Here is a 16370-nt window from a genome sequence, read left to right on the forward strand (position 1 = left end):
AAGGTTGTATGTTTTTATTTTATTTGTATAATTTGCAATGTAGGCTAATAATTATCCTTGTGAATGGGATGTGAGGTCAAAGGTTATTATGATAGGATCCTGCCAGAGGCGCAAGGCCGATATCTGGAGTTATTCACGGAAATCAAGGAAACTTACAATCAATCAAATTAATAATGACAAGCGTGAATGAGAGACACTTGGTATACATAAATGGATATTTTTGGCCAAATTAAAATCACATTTTGACTGCAATTAACACTAATAATTCACAGAAATTAATTTTTTTCAAAACATGAACTTTATTTAGCAACGACTTGCTGATGAACAATTCTTAGTTTAACTACAGATACAAAAAGAACACAAGTGTCTTTAGAAGATAAATGTAAGATGTAACCATTTTATAAACTGTAACCCTTTTACATTTGATACTGTGGAAATAAACCGATTGACTGATTGATAAAAAAATAGTTCATAACCTGTGCAGAATGAATACCATCCAAGGCCCAAGCTTTGGCTTCCGTTAGTATAATTGGACTAGTAATAAACCAGACATGATTAGTCCTTGGGGAAAAAAAGGTATGAACCTTTTTGTGAGTGCAAGGTTTGACTAACTTGTTCATGCAGGCTTTAAAAGACTGGTCAGGCTGTTTAGTCACAGTTTTTACCAAGGGCAAAAATTAATCAGATTTAAAGAAACTGGATACCTTTGGCAATTTATTGTAAGACCAGTATTCAGTTGAACATTTTGTTTGTTTGCATTTCTTAAAATTAATCTGTGCACCAAATGGTTAAGAAACATATGAAACTACTCTCTAAGAGAACAATAACAGATTTCTGCAAAATGGAATGTTATTCCTCAATACGTTTTCCAGGGCGACTTGTTTAAACAGATGATGGCTAAACACTACAAAAAAAACTCAACTTTAAAAAAAGTAATAAACCGAGACGTGTGAATGCATGATGCGATGTGACGCGCTAGATTGGTTTGATCTTAAAATGAAGACCAATCAGTGAGAAGACGAGACACTTAAGATCCTGTACGAGGTAGTAGAAGATACGAAGACCCTCAGCGTCCCTGACAGGCAAGAAGACAGAGAAGAAAAGAGAAGAAACAAAATACAATTAAGATTAACAATTAAATGGAGTGACGTGGCGGAGGGCACACTAAAGGCAGTGGACACTATTGGTAATTACTCAAAATAATTATTATCATAAAACCTTTTTTGATTTCGAGTAATGGGGAGAGGTTGATAGTATAAAACATTGTGAGAAATGGCTCCCTCTAAAGTAATGTAGTTTTCGAGAACGAAGTAATTTTCCACGAACTTGATTTTGAGACCTCATATTTAGAATTTGAGGTCTCGAAATCAAGCATCTGAAAGCACACATCTTTGTGTGACAAGGGTGTTTTTTTCTTTAATTTTTATCTCGCAACTCCGACGATCGATTGAGCTCAAATTTTCACAGATTTGTTATTTTAGCATATGTTGAGATACACCAACTGAGAAGACTGGTCTTTGACAATAACCAATAGTGTCCACTGTCTTTAAGGTTATTCAAGTTCTTGTTCACAGAGTTTGGGGTATAATCGTGACCCCTCTGGTCATTATGCTTGTAAGTTAAGACGTGTCAGCAAAAAGACACTGTAGGCCTACCATAATTACTTTGGTGTTTGGATGGGATGTAAAGCAGTAGGTGTTGAGTGTTTTATAATCACTGAGACGTAGAATTATTGTGACTGTTTTTCTCATTTCTCAAAAACTACAGCACCTAAATATTATTTGAAGAGAAGCTTTCTACTATCATTATCTTCAAACCGTGTAAGTTTAAAGGCAGTGGACACTATTGGTAATTGGTAAAGACTAGCCTTCATGGTTGCTGTATCTCAACATAATGCATAAAATAACAAACTGTGAAAATTTGAGCTCTATCGGTCATCGAACTTGCAAGATAATAATGAAAGAAAAAACATCCTTGTCACACGAAGTTGTGTGCGTTTAGATGGTTGATTTCGAGGCCTCAAAATCTGAGGTCTCGAAATCAAATTCGTGGAAAATAACTTCTTTCTCGAAAACTATGGCACTTCAGAGGGAGCCATTTCTCCCACTGTTTTATACCATCAACCTCTCCCCATTACTCGTCACCAAGAAAGGTTTTATGCTAATAATTATTTTGAGTAATTACCAATAGTTTCCACTGCCTTTAATGTAAATTTATGGACATTTTGAAAAAGAACATCAATGTTGATGAACTACTTGTGGAGACCTAAAAAATTTTGAAAAGTTTAGACATTACTTTAAGCCTGTTTATGAATAAACTCACTTGCTGCTGTTGACGTCAATCAGCGATCCAATCTTGCTGGTTGTAAAGGAGATATGTTCATTGCCCATGACAATCTCAAGCTCTTGTCTTCCAACCCTGTCTGGTTCCGGCCATATCTCATCGTTTTCTTGCATGAGTTCACTGTCCTGGACGATTCGCTTCAGTTCTTCGATTGCGGCTCTATGAACGTAAGCCTGGGGCGTAGGATCACACAAAAAAGGAATCAGGTTAAAGGGTTTTCTTAGGCTCAAATTTGGGCGGAAAAAACCCACACAAGACTGCATGGGCTTGTCAGGCCTGGAATTAAAAAACCCACACAAGACTGCATGGGCTTGTCAGGCCTGGAATTAAAAAACCCACACAAGACTGCATGGGCTTGTCAGGCCTGGAATTAAAAAACCCACACAAGACTGCACGGGCTTGTCAGGCCTGGAATTAAAAAACCCACACAAGACTGCATGGGCTTGTCAGGCCTGGAATTAAAAAACCCACACAAGACTGCATGGGCTTGTCAGGCCTGGAATTAAAAAACCCACAGTAGACTGCATGGGCTTGTCAGGCCTGGAATTAAAAAACCCACACAAGACTGCATGGGCTTGTCAGGCCTGGAATTAAAAAACCCACACAAGACTGCATGGGCTTGTCAGGCCTGGAATTAAAAAACCCACACAAGACTGCATGGGCTTGTCAGGCCTGGAATTAAAAGACCCACACAAGACTGCATGGGCTTGTCAGGCCTGGAATTAAAAAACCCACACAAGACTGCATGGGCTTGCCAGGCCTGGAATTAAAAAACCCACACAAGACTGCATGGGCTTGTCAGGCCTGGAATTAAAAAACCCACACAAGACTGCATGGGCTTGTCAGGCCTGGAATTAAAAAAAACCACACAAGACTGCATGGGCTTGTCAGGCCTGGAATTTTACTTTTGAAAGACCAAGGCCATTTTCATTTTGAAAAGGGCACTTCCATTGGAAAATGGGAATTATTTTAACGGCACCAAGGCCAAAACCAGGGGCGATGGGGGCCATGGACTCTGTGGCATGCGAGTTATTCCAGGCCTGGCTAGCGCAAAATACATGTAGCTCAAAATATTTAAAAATTTATTCTACAGGACCAGAAATGAAACGAGTTGAACAAGAACAATAAAAGAGAAGACCTAGATAGAACTCATTTGCCTCATGTGTATAACATGTATAAAACCTACTTTGATTCTCAAGAAAATTTAAAGGGAAGGTACACGTTTGGTAATTTTCAAAGACGGGTCTTCTCACTTGTTGTATCCCATCATATGCATAGAATAACAAGCCTAGTGAAAATTTGGGCTCAATCTGTCATCGACGTTGCGAGAAAATGATGGAAGAAAAAACACTCTGGTTGGACGAATTCGTGTGCTTTCAGATAGGAATAAAAGACTTAGTAGCTAGAAGTCTTTTATTATTTTAGTGAGAAATTACCTCTTTCTCAAAAACTACATAACATCAGAGGGAGGCTTTTTCACACAATGTTTTACACTATCAACAGCTCTCCAATGCTCGTTACCGAGTCAGTTTTTAAGTGAATATTAGTTTTGAGTAATTACCAAACGTGTACCTTTCCTTTAAAGATATTTTTTTATTTGTTTGTTTGAACGAAGATAATTAATACACAGTGAGATACAATTATTGAACTGACAAACACAAGACCACAGGGTTTACAACCTCGATGCTAACATTACTGGCCTCATCCTGCGGTTCAAAGTTAATTTCGGCCCCTGTTTAACCCTTTTTTTTTTACCTGGGGGCATTCGAGACCCAAATTTGTTGCAGCAAGGGGCCTCAAAATGTTGTTTTTTTGTACTTTGTGTTATCATTGGCCCTAAAAAAAAATGCTACTGTTGCTTCTGTGATATTCTAATAAATACATTACATTTCTACAACTCACTGACTCACCTCTTTTCTGATCATGACATCATTCTTGTAATTTGAATTGTTGGCGTATCTCAGCTTGCCTGGGGGGGAAAAACACCTTAGGCTCAATATAAGTTTTTAAATATATTTGTTTCTCGAATAATGAGTAAACTGTATCGACTAGAGATATCTGGCTACAACGTGCAGCGCGCTGCTTTGTGCTGAGGCTCCACAGTGCTGTGAGTATGACTCCGTGAGTGATGAATCTTGACCAAAGCGTTAGATTACTTGCTTCAGTGCTTTCGTACTTGCACATCAGCAACATCATGACCCCAACAATATCAAGTGGTAAGGTTTCTTGCGATTTAGAATCGCAATGAATTTTGGGTAGGCATTCGACAACCGCGGTGTATGTTGTCATGCACGACTTGCGCACGCATGGCCTATATCTCTGTGTGGGTTCTTCAACAACACCCTCAAATATTTTGCTATTTGCGATAAACCTTATTGCCAGCTCTTTCTGAGCTTTTTCATAAAATTTCACCATGGCAATGATTACACCAATACGCATTCCTCATTTTTCATGTTGATGACAATTTAAAAATGAGCTACCAGGGAAGTGACAACTTGGGCGAACATATCTAATAAGATTTTATGCTTTAATGGCACAACTGCACTCTTTGTATGTCTGGAAGAAAATCTTGGACCTTGGCTTTGGCAAAAATATAACAACGTTAAACGTGAGTTTCTATACTATTCTGTATTCAGTTTTCTATCTTCGCCGAAGACAAGTCAAGAAGACAAGAGCGGGTCCATCGTATTCGTATTTGCTCGACCTCTATTTTATTTATTATTATGGAGATTTTCAGAGTACGTGTATTACTGTTTTGTTACTGTCTTGTTACACTTGGACCATAGAGTAGGACAGACAGTACCACAGCAAGCTACGTGCATCCCAAAACGCCACCAACGGTAACACTGACTGAACCAGTCCACATGTCTATTTTGCGTGCGAATACAAAACAGTTCGTTGTGATTATGTGAAGAAATAAATGGTTTATAAGTTCGTGACTGTTCATTAATACACCCCCTTGATTATCTAAGTGGGAAGTGTTTCTTGGAATACTTACCATCTGGTCTAAACTCAAACTCGAGGAACTCGTGACCGAATTTGCCTTTATGGCCAACGTAGTATCGCAAGTAGAACTCTTCGTCCGCCATTATTATTTCATCGATTTGTGCGTGTGAAAAATGCTGCATTATCAAGACGATTGGTGGCGCCCTTCACAAATAACGGTCAATAATTATTTAACCCTGCTGTATTATCAAGACGGTTGGTGGCGTCCTTCACAAATAACCGTCAATAATTATTTCACCCCCCCCCCCCCCCATCTCAGTTTCCTGAAACCACATGGAGAAAGAAAATAGAATCTATTTTCTTCCTCAATGCTGAAATTGTTTGTGGATTACCTCCAAACCACAGGGTGCCTCTCCTATTTGCAACCCCCCCCCCCGCCCCAATTCTAAGGAATCCGAGTAATTTTTTTTTTGTATGCACATTATCCTCAAAAAAATATGAACGATAGGCATTGCTTGATGAGGGAGCAAGGTGCAAGGGGGGGGGGGGGGTAAACAAAATCTCACACTGTCTACAGAATTAGAGTTAAATTAAAAATTGTAATTTAATTTTGCTCTCAATGCAAAGAATTATAAATAAAAAGAAAACCGTCACAATCAAATCAAATGTTACTTTTCCTTGAAGAGTAAATAATAAGACCACAAGTTTAACAGGCAAACATTATTAACCCTTATTCTTTATGCAAATAATACTCCAATGCTCCTCCTCTTTATCACTCCACTCGGACTTGGATTAAAGTTGTATACCTGGGGCCTTTCTTAAACCCAGGCTTGACTGCTCCAGCTTAGGAGGCTCCACAAGATGGGTACGCAGTGGAAACGCAACCCTGCATTCGGGCCTATACTTTTTGGATCAACGGTTATTTTGCACGCGGTGTGGTTTAAACATCGAAGGTCGTCTAGAGCCAGAGCCCAAGCCGAGGTTTGAGAAAGGCCCTTGATTTAGTTATTCTTTTCAGCACAGTAGAGGATATTAAGAAGTATTAAGTAGGGTAAGGGTTAAGCCAAAAGCCAAAATTGTTTTGACACTTGTCATCAAATAAAAACAATAACAAAGAATGACATCTTAACACAACTCTTTACACTATAAATAGAACTCTATTTGAATCTACACACACACAACGGGGACAGCTCTATATTTTGACACCCCTACACCATGGAGGTAGGTTCTGACGTCCAGGTGTTTCGGAAACACCCTTGTGATCCGGGTTTAGGAAAACACATTTGGAGCAAGTCAAACATGTCATAAAGGTGTCAACACACAGGGGTCACTGTGTTTACTTCGACCTGGATCTAAGCCAAACCACAGTGATAGGATTGCTGCACGATATGCATAAGGAGCAACAAGAAACATCTTGAACACAAGACTAAATTTTGGTTGATAAACGATATTCCAGTCTTACTTACTCCTTTTTTTTTTTTTTCAAAAAGGAAATATATTTCAAACCATCGATTAACACTTAAATCAACATGGAATATACATAACTAAAATGCTCGAAATGTGGCTGGAAGCAAAAACAGATTGGCCCCTTTTTCTGTGAGAGTCGGTGCGTATATTTACATTGCTAAGACTGGGTACCTGACATATAAATATACCCACTACAAGGCAACCACAAATAAAGATCTACACATTTACAGTCAACACTCGTTGTAAAGAGGGTCTGCTTATAAAGAGTACTTTCTAAAGTCCCAAATCTCTTTTCTACTTGTGTGTTTTTTTGCTGTCCTCTAATACAAGTACAGTGTAACAATGTTATAAAGAGGTATTTTGGCTAGCCCAGTGTTCGTGTTATTAAAAGCTGTCCACTACTATCACTGTTTTTACAAACATGTACACATTTCAATTCATTCCAAATTACGATCATGCTTTATACACACATTTCAAATAAACCCAAGTCCAGACCTAAAACTCTATGGGTTAGGAAGCGAAGGCAAAATATCTCCATGCCCCTGGGGCCTGGTGACTGAAAATCTTCCAGCAAACTTGACGTTCAACAGTGCAATACGTTGAGTAGGCATTTTGGCTAGCCCAGTGTTCGTGTTATTACAAGCTGTCCACTACTATCACTGTTTTTACAAACATGTACACATTTCAATTCATTCCAAGTTACGATCATGCTTTATACACACATTTAAAATAAACCCAAGTCCAGACCTAAAACTCTATGGGTTAGGAAGCGAAGGCAAAATATCTCCATGCCCCCATGGGGCCTGGTGACTGAAAATCTTCCAGCAAACTTGACGTTCAACAGTGCAATACGTCGAGTAGGAATAGGTGTTTGATATGGGACATGAAAACTTGTATGGAATGTCACAAACACAATGAACACAAAAATGTGTACAATGACTGAGTGCACTTGCTGTACAAGTCTTTGCTTTTAAAGTTAACAATGGTTAATGGGAAAAACAAAAGTAAGGAAAAACGTTTTTTAAATGTCAACTTAAAATCTGCAAGCGGACGGAGAGGCGCAAAATGTGTTCATAAACCCAGAAAGACAGATATAAAATATCAAAATGAAAAAATAATAATAATAAAACAAATATTTTGCCCCGCGGAAAAATGAAGTCTGATGAAACCCACAAACCCTTGAATCTTAAATCTGCACTTTATCTTTAAAATGAGCCGCCAAAACACCTCAACCCTGTGTTGAGATTGTAGCGATTTTTGCAAATTGAATTTTAAACCCGTCAGCTTACGGGGACCCCATTAACATGCATTCAAGCTATGCATTCCCCGTTGAACTTTAACCTCTGACCCCATCATGACTATTTACAAATTGGCGAACGATCTCAGATGCTTAGGCCGAAGACACTGACGATGCAGTACATTGTCTTGTTCTCCCATCTGACGGTGCAGCTTCCATCGGTCATGTTATCCCAGAAACAGGAGCTCGCTGTGTGGAGACCAGCGCCGTTCTTCTGCATGATGACACAGGTGACTGTGAACACAAGAGAAGAGGAAATATCTAAGCCGTTAGATAGAGTATGCCACAATTTAGGCCTTGAATTTACCCAAGGGCACCCATAGCCATGGCGTGTGCTTTTGCTGTGGTGCCCTTTACAAAGTTCCTAATTAAACTTACATTTTCCCCATAGAAGAGCCCCTTACCAGAGGGAAATTGATGTGACGCTTCAAGAGTGAAGTTTAAGGCCTGTTTTTATATCGGTGTAGCGCATAATGCAGGATCAGGAGCCTCTAGTGCAACACATAACATACAACACTGAAATGATTTACATAAAGCTACAGTTACAAAAATAAAGATTCAAACAAGTTGTTCTCTAAAAGTCCCTTGAAAGAATCTAAAGAGAGTCAGCTTGGGGAATGACGAGGTAAGTCGTTCCATATTCCATTGAGTCAGTAGGGATTGGCCAGAGAGGAAGGGCAGTGCTAGGCCAACATGAGCAGCTGAACATGAGGGATAAATTGGCCTACTTGCGTACACAGACAACGCAACTTTCTAATTGCAAAAAAAGAGGACATTTTGTCCAGTGTTTTCTATGGCACTGTTTTGAAAAGAAAAAGAGGAAATCAGCTAATCAACTGAAAAGTTGCATGTGGTGTATGAAATATTAAAGAAACTTTCTTGTTCTTACCAATATATTTGAAGGGTTTGCCCAGTTTTGTCAGCTGATTGAGGCATTGTTCAACGACGTTGGATGTCCACTGATTGATTTTGTTGTGTTGGTATGCGTTGCCTCCTATCGTCCCTTCAACAGCTTCTTTGATGATGTTGCTGACTTCATCAACCACGAACGAAGTCTGAAATTAAGAGATACATTGTTTTACTTCATAACATTAACACTTCAATCCCATCTATGATCTAATTGAACTTTGAAGGTGAAAAAAGTGTACTTTTGGTACCTGACAATAAATCATGACAATAATTTAAAATAAACTATTGTCTTGTCTTTACTGCACAAACCGCCACCACTGGGCTATAACCGTACAGACCCTCATGCATGCATGCTCCCTACTCAAACTTTATATTAACAAGGAGGGACTTAAAATTATTAGCGTCAGGGGCTGATTTAACTTGCCTAAACACAACTTATGCTTACTTAGTTAGGGATATTTTTTTATTTTTTGTTAAATTCATGCTGTTGTTTTGAGTGTGTTGATCAACTCACTCACTGTCATATATATATAAGTGTCCAACTAACTCGCTGTGCTGTGTAGTCGAGCACATACAAAGGAAATGATTATTTTGTGCATCTTTTTTGGGATAACTTTCCGTATACTATGGCGCCACCACTTTTTCACTCATTTTTACAAAAAGGGATATATCAATCAGGTAAATTAGATACTATATTATTTTATTTCGAATGAAAAAGTGGTGGCGCCATACTGAAACTTTTCCCTTTTTTGACACAGGCGTGATATGTGCCACCTTTTTATTGTGAAATATGCACAACTTTTTCGAACAGAGTCTGCCACTGGCTGTGTCACTCTGTCTGCGTTGTGAAGCCGGAATCATCCGGTCCCATCAAAATTAATTGACTCGATGACCAAGTCGACTTTTTAAAATTTGACGCATATAACAACAATTAAGAAACTGAAAACAATCCTGTGTAATACTTTACCTCTTCTGCTGTCTGATATTCTTCCATTTTACTTGAATCCTTCAGCAAAACAGTGTAAAAAAAGAGGTTTTGATCACGCTTTCCGTCACTCCGTGTGTTTTTAACTGCTCAGTCGAGATCGTTGGCAACAAGCAAAGCATCATGGGTATTTTTCATTCACACCTATGCCCGACGACTGTTGCGTGTTTTAAATTGCTATTCATGAAACAGCCACTACTTTTTATTAGTTGGGGCAACTTCGATATGTTTGTTTTGGGGAGGGAAATTGGCAATTATAACAGTGATTAATTAAGATTATAGATTTAAATTAAGTTATACATTGGGACAATCGGCACTTGGACTTCTCAATGGGGGTTCTATCCGCTTCTTTGTTGAAAAATCAGTCCGATTTGGCCCTATATTGTAATCTCAATAGGCCTCGCTATGTGGTCTTTACTTTCTTGTTCTTCTTCTTTAGAAGTAGTGTTCGATATTACAATTGTGGTCATTGAGGATGAGAAGCCAATAATAATGATAGGTGTAATAATAATTTGTTTATTATTAAAAGAGCAGAACAGTGAGTATAGGCCTAACTGAATTTGTACCCCGACTGCGCCACTTTTTTGAATGGCGACGTTTGACGTTTGTTAGTCGACTACCAATCACAAAATAATTGCGCGTGTGACGTCACAACAGTGCATATTTTTTTGTAAGCAGGGATTCATAAAAAAAGGCTCATACAAAAAGTGGGTTTTCGACTATCGGTTTGGGGAAAAGTAAAAAAATCACCTGTTACAAAAAATAAAAATTCCCATAGAGAAAAATGATAAGATATCATGTTGTCGCAGATTATTGTTTTTCGAGACAACAAGTAAACAGGTTGTACAACAAAGTCATACATTGGGACGAGAAAAAAAAAATTTCAGATAGAAATGAAAGTAGGCCTACCACAGCCATCTGTTTACGTGCGAAAAGTTACAGAGAGGTTAGTTTGAGGGTAAACATTTGGACCCAATCATGAGGCAAGTGTAGGGAAAACTGAAACATGAGCTAAAATATTTGACGTGAAGGTGTTTTGTTAAAGTTTTTATTTTGAAGAGCAAAACCACACTAATGTGCCCCCTTTTTCATCAGACTGAGTTTGCAAGTATAGGGTGAGTTGATGTTTTCTTCCAAATGGATGACACTGTTTGTGCCTGCAGGAAGTCCATGATCAAAAGGAGGCGCGGCGTCATCATTCTGAGTGAGGGACTCTGGTTTTGATCCAGTGTTGAAACATTATTTTGATACATCATATCTTGTCCAGTAATTCGTGTTGCGATAATGGAAGACTTTGTATGGCAGCATATACTTCAGGTATAACTTCATTGTTTACATAATTCTGTGGTAAATACTTGACTACCGTTTTTATTTTATTTTTTACATACATTGAAACATCTTGAGTTTGGGCTTTTTGTTGCATCTTCTGTAAGAGCGTCTTAACCTTTAGGGAATAGGCACTTGATATAAATGCTGATATAATGTAAGTCTGCTGCCACCTAGCGTTGGCGACTATACTTTGCCCCTAAAAATGAACGTTCGAGACTAACAAAATGAGTGCGTGGAATAAATTCCACCTGTTGGTTACAAACAACATGAGCGATTATCAACGTCATCAGTTCAAAATGAACAACACATGATTGGGAAGAACAAAGTCTACTAAAAGACAATACAATAATTATTAAAAGTGTTGTCTGGGGATGGGGGTCCCAATCTAAACCAGATTAATTGAGTCTTATCAGTATAACCTGAAGTATATAAGAATGTTGAAAACAGTCATTTTTAGCCCATCTCAACAAAGATACAAGAGGTAAGTTTTGTCTTTAGAAGTTAAAAATGGTATGTTAAAGGCAGGGTTTACTTTTGAATTGTCAAAGTATCCTCACTGATGTAGTGTATCCCAAAATGCCTAAAAAATAACAGTCAAGTTAATGATAAAGTTGCAGTTGGTTTTTAATGAATACAAGAAAAAGTTCAATAATGCCTGAGAAAGGTTTTATTTTATGCCTTCAACTTTTCTAAGAATAATGTTTTTGGTGAGAAATAATTATCACTTTCTCACTTCTAAGTGTGCCGTCTCTAACAATGTTTTGTAACATCTCAATACCTCGATCTAGTGCTCTTAATCAAAACATTGTGTCGTAAAAGAAAATTATGTGATGTTCTGAAACAAATTTAAAGTTGATTTTAATACAACTAAAGTGTTTTATTTGAAAGCCTCCCAACTCCGACCGACCACCATGAAGCTCCTCATTCTGTGCCTGTTTTTGGCCGTAGCTTACGGCGGACTAGCCCCACTCCATCTCGCCAAGACGCGGGGCGTTCCCAATAGATATATCGTAAAGATAAAGGTAAACCCATTATTTGAGAATATTCTTATAAAATGCATATTACATGTATTATGACATAGAGGCTTGAGCATCGGCTCTGAAAAGAGCAAGTTTGGTATCGACTCGAATAGTATATTCACTGCTCGTATTCTTAATATGGAAGCTAGCTAGCTTTGGCCAATGTGGCTTGGACAACATTGAATGCGTGTCAATTAAATTAAATGAATGTTTGCTGAAATTGGCCGGGAAAACCTACAATATGCATCCAGTGTATAGTTTCAATTCAGAGAAGCTTTTAAAACTTTCAGTTTGTTTTCAGGATGCATCGTTGCTGGATCAAGTAGAGAGTGAAATATTGAGCAAATTCAATACAATGCGAACGCCGGCTCCGAAAATGACGAAGATTCGAGAATTGCTACCTCTTCTTACATTGCGTATTCCTCCACACCTTGTGAATTATGTAAGTTTAAGAGTAAACCTTTTATGTCTTGCTTTAATGACGATTATTATTAAAACCCTTCAAAATCTATGCATATATACGCTTACACAATCGTTCTGTTTCGAACAGCACGTCTTAGATCATGTACTTCGGGAGAGGGGGGGGGGTGAGGGTGAACAGAGTCCTTTTCAAAATGGTCTGAACCATCCGCTACCCGAAACCGTAGGAGTGGCCAATAGTTTCTGCGACTTTCGTCGATTTGTGTAGTCAAAGAATCAACCCAGGACAGTTTGAAGGTTTCCATGCTACTTTGACGACATGTCTCCATAATAATATGGAACATGGAATAATTGTCGAGCTGTATAAAATGAACTGTGTTTTACATGTGACATATTTGGTATAGGTACGTTCCATTGATGGTGTGGAGTACATTGAGCAAGACGGCGTCGGTGAACTCCTGACGAAATATTGGGCCCCATCTTGGGGGATCGACCGGATTGATCAACGCTCCGGAACAGACGGAACCTTCACGATCAATATAAATAGTAAGTCAGGACATTGCCGCTAACACTGGAGGTGTTCAAATCTAAATTGGAAACCAGTCACCTCGCCCCCGCAAGGTCACCCACTGCAAAGTCGCCCCAGCAAAGCCGCCCACTACAAAGTCGCGCCCTCACTTACAAAGTTGCCCCTGTTTCAAAGTCGCCCCTCACAAAGTCGCCCCCTTACAGAGTCGCCCACAACTAAGTCCCCTCCCCCCTCCCCTCGACAGTTGCCCCCCCCCCCCTATAACAAAGTCATCCATTATTATGGATAGCCAAGAAGAGGGAATCAAAGTAAACATCATGGTGGTAAAATAGCAACAGTGTAAACGCGTTGGCATAAAAGCAAGTGTTGTTTTAAAAACTTAATATAAATGTTATTGTTGGTATCTATATGAGATGTGAGTCTTGACAGCATGTCTATCAAGTAGGTTAGCAGTTTTTTGCAGTGCATATTTTAGGCCCTCTTGTGTTTGTTTTGTTTATCTAAACAAAGCCTGAAGAAACAAAACAAACACCCTTGAGTTTCTAGAAAGAAGTTACCCAACATTATTTATTTTTGAATAAAATACTTCAAGTTGCATTTACAGTTTTTGGTCGATGTTGTTGTTGTTGTTTATGTTGTTGTAACGTTGTTGTTGTTGTTGTCACACTCCAGATCCAGGCAAGGGGGTGAAAATCTATGCAGTTGGCACCGGTCTCCAGATAACCCACTCCGTATTCACTCATCGGGCCAGGCTACTGTACGGAAAGAGCGATGCCTCCGGTCACGGAACCCACTGTGCAGGCATTGCTGGTGGGGCGACTTACGGCGTAGCTCGAGACGCTCTGCTGAGAAGTGTACGGATTTGCGACTCGGTTGGACAATGTTACATTTCAAGACTCTTTGAAGGTATTATCTTAACGGGGTTGAATACTTTTTTTCAGCACAGAAAAAACACTATCCCAAAAATTTACGTTAAACTTACACGGTTTGAAGATAATAATAGTAGAGAGCTTTCCCAAGATATGGCCGAGGTGTTTTCCTTTACTTGAAAATGTCAAGTGGTTACTACTTTCCCGTATAAATGAAAGGAAGTTAAGCTTTTACTGGAAAGTTTTTACTAATACTAAATGTATCTACTTTTAGATGCTAGCACGTTCTTTAACTTCCATATGAATAAAACGAAGAAAGTACCACCAAATGCAAGTAAGTAATACTGGTTATATTGCAAAGTAACCCCAGACATGTGTTGACATTCTTAAACACTGTTTTTTACACACTGTTCCTTTCTTCACTTAATTGCTGTCTGTCAGGTTTGGACGCTGTGAGCAAAGACGGTTCGCTGGTAACCAACAAGGGAGTTGTAATGATACCACTAGCCTTCGGCTCGTCATCGTCCATCAACACCATTGTACAAAAGTTATGGGATGAAGGTTTCGTAGTTACCACCGCAGCTGGTAATGCATTCTCAAGTGCTTGTGATACATCACCACAATCTCTTTCAGATGTAAGTATTATTATAGACTGGTCCCCTGTTCTTACTTGGTACACCACACGGTATTCAGCACTCCATTGCCTTCCGCGTTATTATGTGTCCCTGGTTCCCCTCTACGCTTTACTCAGTGACTATATAGGGTGCGTTCGTTTAGCTTCCCTGGGTCGACCCCGGTCTGTCCCGCGGTGCGTTCGAATAGCTTTGACGTCATTCCATGGGCTCACCCCGGTCTGCCCCTATAGTGCCCTGCTTGTGGAGTGGGTCACTTGGGGGCTGCCCCCAGGTAAACGACGTCACTACGAGAGCGGTGAGTGGTCGTTCGTTAAGCTCTTGTCAGGGGCTCACCCGAGTGAGCACCGCGGGGTCGACCCAGGGAAGCTAAACGAACACACCCAGTATGCGTCCCTGGTTCCCCTCTGCGCTTTCAGTGACATTATAGGTGCGTTCGATTAGCTTCCACGGGTGAGTCCCTGACAAGAGCTAAACGAACGATCACTCTCGTCCACCGCTCTCGTAGTGACGTCATGCACCTCAGGCCAGCCCCCCTTGTGATCCACTCCACAAGCAGGACACAGGGGGCTGACCCGGGTTGAGCCCCTGGAATTACGTCAAAGCTATTCGAACGTACCGGGGGCAGATCGGGGTCGACCCGGGGAAGCTAATCGAACGCACCAATAGGTAGTTAACCATTGCGCACACTCAAACTTGCTCCTTGAGGTGCAAACAAACTGCAAGAACTTATGTATTGAAATTGACGATATTGGTGTTGACACAATGAGAGACAAATCAAAATTAATATCATTACTAAAATTCATATTTTTGTTCAAGATAATTACAGTTGCCGGGACGGATAAAGACGACAGACGTTTAAGTTATTCAAGCTACGGTTCGTGTGTTGACATCTTTGCTCCTTGCAAGGATATTCTAAGTGCTACATTTAGTTCTTCAAGCAACAGTGCTACAGCGACTGCGTCTGGGACGTCTTTTGCGTGCGCACACATGGCAGGTAGGTTTAAAAGCACTGGCCACTAAAAAAACAACTCAAAATAATTATTAGCATACGAACTTTGGTAACGAGCAATGGATAACTGTTGATAGTATAAAAAACATTATGAGAAACAGTTCCCTCTAAAATAGTGTACTGATGAGACCAACGTTTTGATTGTATCCATATTATTTGTATCCCTTTTTTGCAGGAGCTGCTGCTATGTATTTGGGTGAAAATACAGGATCTTCGCCTTCTGATGTGAAGAATGCCTTTTTAGATAATGCCACTAAAGACGTTGTCTTAGACCCGCACGGTAGCCCCAACAAACTTCTTTATGTCAACGTAAGTTTTGTGAAAAATCAACAACTTTGTAAGCATTTTCTTAAGTTTGTTCCTATGTTAAGATTTATAAACACAAAAATGCTAAATTATTTTCCATTATTGTGTAAACAAAATAATCAACACACTTTTACTTGATTTATTGATGTTTGTTTGTATTACAGTTTATTAATTAATGCGTCATAGTGGAGTACAAGTCAACCTTAAGCACCCCTCGTCAGAAGTGGAATAATCTGAAATCAACCCCGGATAATGACGTCATTGGATACGCTCATAAGAAAATCACTGACATATAAAAGTTACCTTT

The 16370-nt window shown here is 39.4% G+C and overlaps 3 protein-coding genes and 1 long non-coding RNA gene across 4 annotated transcripts; 2 read left to right on the forward strand and 2 right to left on the reverse strand.

Moving 5' to 3' along the window:
• Positions 1 to 275: 275 nt before the first annotated feature.
• LOC117296534 (protein mago nashi homolog) lies at positions 276 to 5446 on the reverse strand. Its single transcript, XM_033779505.1, has 4 exons — positions 5342 to 5446; positions 4254 to 4312; positions 2323 to 2516; positions 276 to 1075 (listed from the first exon to the last, which is right to left on the reverse strand). The coding sequence occupies exons 1-4, from the start codon at positions 5430 to 5432 to the stop codon at positions 976 to 978; spliced, it is 444 nt and encodes a 147-aa protein (XP_033635396.1). The 5' UTR covers positions 5433 to 5446; the 3' UTR covers positions 276 to 975.
• A 428-nt stretch (positions 5447 to 5874) lies between these two features.
• On the forward strand, positions 5875 to 7837 carry LOC117296537. Its single transcript, XR_004519773.1, has 2 exons — positions 5875 to 7111; positions 7364 to 7837. It is a non-coding gene; the product is annotated as an uncharacterized LOC117296537 (long non-coding RNA).
• Positions 6761 to 10047, reverse strand: LOC117296535 (dynein light chain Tctex-type 1). Its single transcript, XM_033779506.1, has 3 exons — positions 9930 to 10047; positions 8943 to 9108; positions 6761 to 8287 (listed from the first exon to the last, which is right to left on the reverse strand). The coding sequence occupies exons 1-3, from the start codon at positions 9954 to 9956 to the stop codon at positions 8139 to 8141; spliced, it is 342 nt and encodes a 113-aa protein (XP_033635397.1). The 5' UTR covers positions 9957 to 10047; the 3' UTR covers positions 6761 to 8138.
• A 2140-nt stretch (positions 10048 to 12187) lies between these two features.
• LOC117296300 (proteinase R-like) lies at positions 12188 to 15768 on the forward strand. The gene is made up of 5 exons (XM_033779147.1): positions 12188 to 12298; positions 13120 to 13261; positions 13917 to 14150; positions 14555 to 14748; positions 15565 to 15768. The coding sequence occupies exons 1-5, from the start codon at positions 12188 to 12190 to the stop codon at positions 15766 to 15768; spliced, it is 885 nt and encodes a 294-aa protein (XP_033635038.1).
• Positions 15769 to 16370: the final 602 nt, after the last annotated feature.

The sequence above is a fragment of the Asterias rubens genome, chromosome 11 (genome assembly GCF_902459465.1).
Source record: "Asterias rubens chromosome 11, eAstRub1.3, whole genome shotgun sequence".
Taxonomy (NCBI): Eukaryota; Metazoa; Echinodermata; class Asteroidea; order Forcipulatida; family Asteriidae; genus Asterias; species Asterias rubens.